The sequence below is a fragment of the Mytilus californianus genome, unplaced genomic scaffold, assembly GCF_021869535.1.
Source record: "Mytilus californianus isolate M0D057914Y unplaced genomic scaffold, xbMytCali1.0.p SCAF_61, whole genome shotgun sequence".
In the NCBI taxonomy this organism is placed as follows: Eukaryota; Metazoa; Mollusca; class Bivalvia; order Mytilida; family Mytilidae; genus Mytilus; species Mytilus californianus.
The window spans coordinates 287,346-297,338 of NW_026262714.1; the positions used below are offsets into that span (position 1 = coordinate 287,346).

At 31.7% G+C, this 9,993-nt stretch overlaps 1 protein-coding gene across 2 annotated transcripts in view; it reads left to right on the forward strand.

The window, feature by feature from the left end:
* Window positions 1-2,942, forward strand: part of LOC127707284 (multiple epidermal growth factor-like domains protein 6) — a 116,996-nt gene extending 114,054 nt beyond the window's left edge. For both annotated transcript variants that reach the window (XM_052211819.1, XM_052211820.1), the window contains exons 13-15: window positions 275-400; window positions 1,281-1,317; window positions 2,658-2,942. In XM_052211819.1, the coding sequence (XP_052067779.1) occupies window positions 275-400; window positions 1,281-1,317; window positions 2,658-2,784 (290 nt within the window). In that variant the 3' untranslated portion in view covers window positions 2,785-2,942. The remainder of the gene's footprint in view (window positions 1-274; window positions 401-1,280; window positions 1,318-2,657) is intronic.
* The last annotated feature ends 7,051 nt before the right edge of the window (window positions 2,943-9,993 follow it).

Sequence of the window (9,993 nt, forward strand, 5' to 3'; positions counted from 1 at the left end):
GAATTATTCTTCAGCTATCTGAAACCAATTTTGTTGAACTATAACTTTTATATTTGAAAAATTCTTAAGGGGCCAAACACCGAGATCACACTCCTATCTGTGTATTGGTACTTCAGATTTTTTTTTTCAAAATCTATACTTTATTTATGTATCTGAGAAAAAAAACAAAAAAACTTTGATTATTTTTCGATTGTGGTAGCCGATTTGGTAACAAATAATGTATCTTTTATTTAGCTTAGATATATATTGACTCATGTTTACATTTTGTTTTCAGTTTCAGCAGAATCATCAGCAATAATCAGATTTGGGTTCTTCATAGGCGGTTTAGCAAGCATGTTTGTTTTTCTGTTAATAATTTGGATGGTCATAAATGCGAGAAGACGAATATTGAAAAAGCAAGGTATCTTAACGCAATACAGTTCATATAATCATTAAGAAAGAAACATTTCAGTAAGATATCAGTTATTGGCAGATACTGAAGGAAATTGGCAAGTTTGTTGTACACAGTTTTAAATAAAGGTGACTATAAAAATGAAACATATTGCAATAGTTCAGCTGAATGAATGTATAGATAAATAAAGACAAAAATAAATTTAAGATAGGAAAGACTTCATATTATGCAAACAATTTTGTTTTAGCACAACAGTGTCACAAGCGCGCACGTGCTTTTTGGCAATAATCAGACGATGATAAAGCAATTTCCTTAATTGTAGCGTACAGGAGAGATAAAAATTAGGAGTTCAAAGTTTATATCATTTTTTGGTTAAATTGTCCGTGGATGAATTTGAAAATTAGGAGAACACTATGGTCCAAACACCCTCATGCAAACTGCCCTTAAGTGAAGTCAGCTTATCATATAACGTGTTGTTTTTGTCCTTTAGCTTCTTGCATATTCGATTATTTATACATCATTTGCTTCAAAGTTTTAGGATTAAGAGTTCCTAATAAATCCAAAATGGCTGGATGAAATGGATATTGAATAATACCCATACAGTTGTTGAAAGTGATTGTCTATATATGTCTGTCTGTTAAATGTAAAGTCTTTAATTATATTTGACAACTTTCCCGGCACTATAATCGTTGTTCATTTTTTTTTTTATATTGTTGCTGTGCTATTCTTTAAAACATATTGCAACGGATCAGCTGAATATATTATATGTTTGATATAGAATAGGTTTTAAAAAGTAGAGGTTCCTAGTATCATATTTTTGCACTTTTAAATGTCTTTTCTTATTGGATCTTCTGTGACAATAATTCTATATAACACATTTGTTTTACAGATAGTCGAAAAGCTATAAACGATTCACATTCAAATAGGTAAGTATATTTCATAAACTGTTCAAGTGCCTGCATTATATACCGATTATTTGCATTCCTATGAAAAAAAACTTCAGTATGATGATAAACCTTCTCAATGAAAAGAAAAATATAAAACAAAACATTATTGATAATGGAATCCTTACGAAATATCTATTTGATTGAAACACAACAAGGAACTGAAAATAAGATCTTTGACAAAAAGCACGGATAACAAGCTTTGCTCGTGAGAGCAAAAATTCATAATAAACAACATTTTGAGAAAACGCTTTCAAAAAGTTGATGGCAAAAACAAAATCTGTTTTCGTTAACATTGTCTATGTTATTTAAAACAAACATATCGAATTGTTAAAAAATGATCGATCAGTTAAGAATTGAATTTATACTTTATAAGAAAACTCTATTATATATTTTACAATTACAATCATGTTATTTGCAATTGCTATTATACACTTCAAAATCAAGGAAAATATACAAAAGATACGTTGCGAAAACATTAAATGATATAATACCGGTAGAAATTATGAGTAGCAATATCTGGATAGGCAGGGAAAACATGCTATGCATCAGGAATGTTCAATGCAAATACGTGACATAAAACTAGAATCATTGATTGATCATTGTTTGTTTGACGTCTATCTGCAAATATTTCATGCATATATATACAAATAAAAGGTATACGAATTATAATAAATGTTTAAGTTGTACTTATATCAAATCGCTTGTTGTCCTGCTCCTATGTTGAGTGAATGATAAGTGAAAATAACTTTCTGTGTCACAGTTATGTTTTGTACCCTTTACCGCCCGCATTTACGCAACTCTAATTTATGTAATAATCAAAGACAATGGTTGATTTCAAAGAAATAACCTTAAATCCCAAGGAGTCAAGTTTTAATTTCAAAATATTGTATGTTAATTGTCAGAAAATACTCAATTTCATTGTATAAAGCTTTTGAAATAGGGTCGTTAAAAACATTCTTCCTTGACGATTGCAAGTGCTACGAAACAGGAGAAAAGCTTGAAGATCTACAGCCTCGTTTTGTTTTTCCTCTCGTTTCTTTAGCTTGTACAAAGGAATTTCATAATTTTTTTTAATGTTAATGTATTGTACATATATGTCTATATGTTGATTATAGTAACAATTAAAAAATGCATACAATTGGCATGACTTTTCCAAATGTTTAATTTCAAGTTAAGATATACAAAAATCACTTTAAACGATTTGTATATTTACAATGTACATTTACTCTTGACAGTCTTATATGTTATGTGTTGGTAAGTTTATAAATATAGTCTCCCACTAACAATGCACATTCCATCATGTGTTCTTTATTTTGTAGTAACGAGCAGCATTATGATGACATTATGAAAATGGAAGGTTTATCAGCATATCAGGATTTGGCGAAACAAACAGATACTGTATCAAACGACTATGACCAAATTAATAATGCATATGTCAATCAATAAACTGAAATATAACATTTGTTTATTTTTGGAAACAAACTGCTTAAAGTATCTTCACAACATATATATATATATATATATATTTGCACCTCATGTTTGCGGTATACTATCTTTTCCGCAAGTTTATTGTTTTCTGTTTGGTATTAAATTAATAATTACGATCCATTTTTACATCTTGTGATACGTTTATTTGGCAATCGCCAATGGCAGTCAGCAGGGCTTAAGAACATCAGCTGTTCGACCTGTTAGTCAAATGCGTTTTGTTAAAATATACTTTTTCACTTTTTTGGTCTTTTGGAAAATGTTGTTTGTGCTGTATTTAGACCCCTCTACCAAGAAATTTGATTTGCATGCATACGTATAAAAATTGCGGTTTTTATCCAACGCAATCATAGGTTTGAATGTTGTTTTCAATTTAGACTTGTATATATATATATATATATATATATACAATATTAGGTCATGCCAGAAAATATTAACTTTTTTGTATGAGGCTAGAAACCGGTTTGTGTGTCTTTCATTTTTTTCGGGGCATTGCTCAAGCAAATAAGGGACATAACTTCTGAGCGGCTACTAGAAAATCGCCCAAAAGAATGGTAGTCTTCGTTTGTTCATGAGTGTTAACATAATTATTAAGATTTAACATGTAAAACTGTGGGATACTGCCCACTAATGAAACCCCCGCTTAAAGAGTTTTGTAACTGGGAAGTTGTTGAGCAATGAATTCAAAACATATGACAGTTAATCATGTTCACATATATGTAAAGCCTAAAAAACTAATTTCAGGAAGCTTCATTTGCAGTTCCGTAGATTAATATGACGAGTATTTCATGCATTATCATTTTGTGTTAGAATATATTCGGTAAACAGGAAGGTGAGGAGCTATGAATTTGAAACAGCATTATCAAACTTATGATAACGGTTTCCTCTGTGAAATGTGCCACCGCTTTCTCGATGTACTGTGACTGTCATAACAATATGCTACAAGACACAAAATACAGATTATTCATATAACTAATAAAGGTCAAATGAGAGCAACCCCAAATTGTGTCTCAAAGCCGTCAGTTATATATATGAAACGATTCTTACGGATTGAAATTGCAGACTATACCTACCATGTTTATTCATTACATGTAAAAGTATGCAACTATATTAAGGGCCATGCTTGTTTGATATCAACGATACATAATGTGGAAGACGGATTGAATTCCTGCTTTGACATTTGTTACAATATTTTCTAAATAAATTGTCAAAAATCCTGAAACGTGATCTAACGTTCAGATAATTCACGAAGCTACTATTAAATAAATCATTGTTTGTATGCAAAATACATCATTTTATCCAAAATAAAAATGAAGAACCAATATAGGAAATAAAATTAACATAAAAATGAGTGTCGTCATATAGTGTTCCTAAAATGAAAGTCACAATACACCAAGAATGGGAAGACACATTCCATAGAGGACACCGTTTAACATAGTGTATTCACACAGTATACATAGAGTACAGCCAGTAAAAAGTAAAAAAACAAAAATACCGAACTCCAAGGAAAATTCAAATCGGAAAGTCCTTAATCAAATGGCAAAATCAAAAGCTCAAACACATCAAACGAATGGAAAACAACTGTCATATTCTTGACTTGTTACTTGCTTTTCTTTATGTAGATAATGGAGGATTAAACCTGGTTTTTATAGCTAGCTAAAGCTCTCACTTGTATGACAGTCGCATAAAATTCCTTTACATTGACACAAATGTGTGAACAAAACAAACAGACATACTAGGTAAAAATGTCAAAAATAGGGATATAGCAGTCATCATTGTGTTATAATCTTAATCACTATAAAAACCAACAACAAACTGTCTTGTAAAGGTGTATCTTTTTTTAACTTCAATTGTCTGAACAAATATATTGTGTTTGAATTGCTAAATGTATCATTTTTTTTTAAAGTATTATAAGAAAAATTGTATAACTGCTTCATATTTATAAATATATTAGCCTTAAAAAATGAATAGATTTTATTTTAGTCCATTTTACCGGAAATTATCACTTTTTACATGATTTCATATTTGGCGCTGTCTGTATGTTAATTACCTTAGGACCAGGATTCCGTAGTATAGCCTGTAGCATGGCTAAATGTCTGTCAATATCCAATATACCTTGATCATTTTCAATGGCATTCCAAAGGAGTAAGTTCAAGAAAGGGTTAAAATTGGCCCTACGAATTGGAAGATTTTTTTTAATCAGGCCAATATACTTCAAGTTTCACATAGAAAAAATTGTGATATAACTATTGATACAAAATACTTAGTAACTTCTTTTTGGCACATCACATTAAACATGACAAAACAATAACCCCTCAAGTGTATTTATGTCATTTTTGGTCCATTTTTCAATAAGTTTTAACAGTTTTTAATATACTTTACTTTGGCCGCCACCCTGATTCAGAATTTTTTTTGTGTCTATGGATTCAATATCATCATTGGCAACTTTTGACTTCAGGACATTTTGGATCCTAGGTTGCGGCCAAGGGTTTCCTCAAGCAGTTGTGTAAAAGAAAATGCATACAAACCATCGTTTTTGACAATATATTCCAAATGACTTTGAAGCCTATAATGTCTAATGAAGTGATTTGTTTAACCTAGTAGTGAATTATGAAATAGATCCATTTAAGAACCAAATAATTGCAATTTTGATATTTTATGAAAAAGCCATATTTGGCAAGAGGTGAACCTTGTCCTTTCCCATCTAATCATTGAGGTCGACCCCTTTTTCAGTACATAACTATTGTATTAACTGTTTATTTGTTCTACCCTGGTAAAGAATAGTCAGAAATCCTTGTTTATGAGCAATAACTCCTCAGGAAGTTATCCAACGGTTTTGGTCAAGTCAACCTGTTTGAATATCTTGTATTGTTGATTATTTTTGCAGTTTTACTGTTTCTACCTGTCTCTTATAGTTTTGTACATAAATCACAATAGCATGAAAATTAGCAAAATATCATCATTTGAGGGCAATAACTCCTTGGGTAGTCATATTATGGTTTCGGTTATATTTTAATTTTAGGAGTCATTTAATATTTTTTGTTAAAATAAGAAGCAGGTAGGTCTATACATTTGGAGCAAGTTTATCTAATAAAGATTTTGTTTATGTATTATTGTTTTTTTTCAAGATATAAGATAATTAATGCATGTTACGAAAGAAATTCAGGTCGGCCATTCCGCCGACCAAAGGGGAGAAAAAATATCAAGGTTATGGCTTGTCAGCGGAAATAAAATTGTAAGGCCCGAGTCGTCATCAACGGGAAAAATGTTATTTTTTTACATCTATTTTTTGTTCACTGACTGGTAATAATCACAAACTACACATATATACACTTAATATCATAACCATCAGTTAGTCCAAGTTAGGCTGAAATTGATTTGTATAAAAAAGAAGATGTGGTATGATTGCCAATGAGACAACTCTCCACAAGAGACCAAATGACACAGAAATTAACAACTATTGGTCACCGTACTTAGTTTTTTCAGAGGAGAATATATTTGAAACATATATGACGGACACGAATATTAGTCAAACAGTGTGGTTTAAGGGAAGTAGCTGCTAAAAAAAAGTCATTCAATAGTTTAGATTGTAAAGCATGTGAACTATGTAGATCTTGCATTGCTGAGCTCTTTTGATGTTTACAGATTTCACCAATTTATTTTCAATAAAATTAATTTCGTTGTCCGTTCATGAAAATTCATGACCTATAACCATTTGTTTGCAATTAAAACACATGTGGTCATCTCTCTGACCACCAAATCTCGCATTAGCCTAAAAAGGGACACGTTTATTATGGCTGAGGAGGAAATCTCGGTAGTTGAACAAACGTAATTTTAAAAGAAGACTACAGGGGGGATCGTTTATGAATATCTGGACGATCCTCTTGCTGACAGTGTTAAAGATGCTTCAAAATTAAAAAAAATGTTTAATGCTAGAGACTTTTATCGTGGCTTTAGCAAAGAATCTGAACCCAAGACTGACGACTACAGTCAGCAAGCAACTCCCAGAAGCAGTACAACGACCGACTATGTTTCTGCTGTAAAAGACCAGGACACACTGCCCGAATCTGTCCCTACAAAGGACGTACTTTCAGCAGTACGAAGTCAGCATCAGCCACTATTTCGTGTGCTCCACCCATGTCTTAATGAACAAGTTAAGATTTTGTTGAATTCGATCGTCAAAAATAACTTTTTTCAATCAGGTCTATCAAAAAAAAAATGTTTTCGCTCAATCCCATTCATCAGTAACGTCCTTGTTTTTAAACTTGGTTGTTCATCTTAGGAGGTCGCATTCTCTTGTACGGTCCATTGCACATTTTTACTATCGGGTGTAAAATTATTACTTTGAGGTCATAACCGTATCTCAATAGGTAAACATTGCAGAATGTACCATGCGCTGACGTTTGTATACTTTATTAGTTAAATAGATTCTTAAGGGAGATGTACCTTGTGCAATTTATAATTGAGATGCACCTTGTGCGGTTTAAAATGAAAAATGCACATTGTGCGTTTTAACAATAAAATAAATACACTTTGTGCGGTTTAAGAATAAAATAGGCACCTTGTGCGGTTTAAGAATAACAAAATGCACATTGTGCAGTTTTTGAATAAAGATGCACCTTGTACGGTTAGTAGATAAAGATGCACCTTGTGCAGTTGTTATATGAAGATGCTGTTTAGTTCAGTTGTAATAAAGATGCAATTTGCATGATTTTTACGTTATTGTGTTGTATAACTCCTTATTTAGCTAAGTTGTTGGGCTTAGTTTTATTTATGTTTCATTATTACAGGACAGTGCACCATGAAGGAAAATTTCTCAGTTTGCGATCTCCAATCAACAATTTACCGGACGTGAAAAAAAGCATATGTATTGTGAGAAGCAGTAAAGCAATTTCTACAAATGAAAAGTATGGTGTATTACATATAAAGTTAATCCATTGCCCTCAAGTGTACCATTCTTTGCAGTTTATAGTAGTGGGCTTGTACAACAATCTGTATCTGAATCAGTGTTATTAACTCGTTTTTATAGCATTACGTGATATCATGATTTCAGTTAAATGTATAAACCATGTGAAGACAAGCTTATTGAGATGAAGATTGAAGGAGCAAAGAGAATTCCTGGTAAACCAATAGTGAAGAAAGGACCAATTATAGCAGATCATTTACAGAAGATATTAGACAAAATTGGTACTGATCATTCTCATTTACCGAATGTTAGTATTTGTGCAATGATGTCAGCTGGATATGCCGGATTTCTACGCTACATTGATATTCCAAATTTAAAGATGTCTAATATGAAAATGTTTGACACTTATATTTCTTTGAATATTGAATCTGGGGAAAATAGATGTATATAGAATGGGAAATAATGTTATAATTTCTGGAACAAATTTGTCTACCTGTCTAGTAGCCTGGTTATTAACATACATTAATTTAGCTAAGCTGTCATTAGATCTTGATCAATATCTTTTTCGTTCTGTTAGTTTTTTTAAGTAAAAAAATTCTTAAAAGTTAGCGGAAGTTAATCGTCTTTTATCTCATACAATGGCCAGGAAATTACTTTTGAGCACATTATCTACTATTGGTCTTGCTTTTAAACAATTTTGTCTTTTGGCGTACCGATTTTGCTAAAGACTGTTATATTTACGATTCTCTTAAAAAGCAACTTACACTTTCGTCAAATCTTAGTTGTAAAAACTTTTCTTTCTGGTGTTATTATTTAATCTATACTTTACAACTTTCCCTTTGTCTCGAGATTATAGCGAGTAGCTATATAGGACACCGACATAGATCTGTGTTAGTCACGAGGGGGAGGGGCACTTCAATTCTTTATTGCTAGGGGTCACGCTTGTGTTCTGTTACCCCGCCCTTTTCATATTATTTCGATTTTGAATATATATACCTTTTCATATATTGCGTAGGTAAAAAAATAACCTTTTCCCTTATTGGTGGATTTCGTTTGGTGTGTTGCAAAAGTGGAATACCAAAGTGCCAAAAGAGGGAAAATTTGTGGAAAGAAACACCAAGAAAGATGACTGACTAAGAAGAATTAACAACTGTATTGACCTTTTATATATTTCTGATATTTTTCCCCCACCTGTTCACATATTTTCAAGCTGAAAAATAGGACCCATTCCAGCGGTACGCCCTATCACCTTGTTATAGGAAGTGGCCCCCGAGTGTTTGCACTTAAAACCTGTGTGGTCATCTTTCTGACAATCGACTCTCGCTATAGCCTAACGAAGAGTTTATTCACAGATAATTTAATGTGCATTTGTTTTTTGTTTTTGTAAAGGCCATATACTAGTAATACGATTACATTATATCCGGACGAACGTAGTGAGGTAGAATATAAATCCACTTTGTTCTTAGTCATTGCAATAAAGAATCTATTAAGTTTTAGATGTATTATAAGATGGAGAGTAAAACATTTTAAAGACTTGCACTGTGCATTTTTGTCATTTGCTATGCAGATAGTTTAGGAACTACTGTACCATAACAACACACAGCCTTGTTCATATAATTATGTATACAAAGATGGAGATCTGAATATATTGTATATATATGTATAGTTTTAATCAGTCACTAAAGATGATATGTTAATGACTCAGAATCTATTAACACAAAAAGTAAAAAAAAGACACCAAGAGGTCAACATACGTTCGTTATGGAACGCCACAGCTGTCTTATGTGGAACTCTGGTATTACGTTATGTTGTTTTATTATTACTTGATGATATTTTGTCTTTACTTAATATGGTTTTTGACATTACGTTATGATGTTTTGATATAACTCAATATGGAAAAGTCATTATTTAATGATATTTCGATATTACACGATATGGTTTCTTATTGGCTTGATATAGTTTTATCATTACTTAATATGGTTTTGTCATTGCTCGATGTGGTTTCATCATTATTTAATGTGGTTGTGTCATTAGGCATTGTGGTTTTAACATTACTTGATGTGTATGTGACTTAACGTAATGTAGTTGTTTCATTACATGATGTGATTTTGTTATTTCGTAATGATGATTTGCGAATTCTTTATATGGCTTTAACATTACGTAATGATGTTTCAAAATTTGACGATTTTAGACTACATGATGTGTTTGTTTCAGTATTTGATGTGGTCCTGTCATTCGTTGATATGGTTATCACATTACCTGAT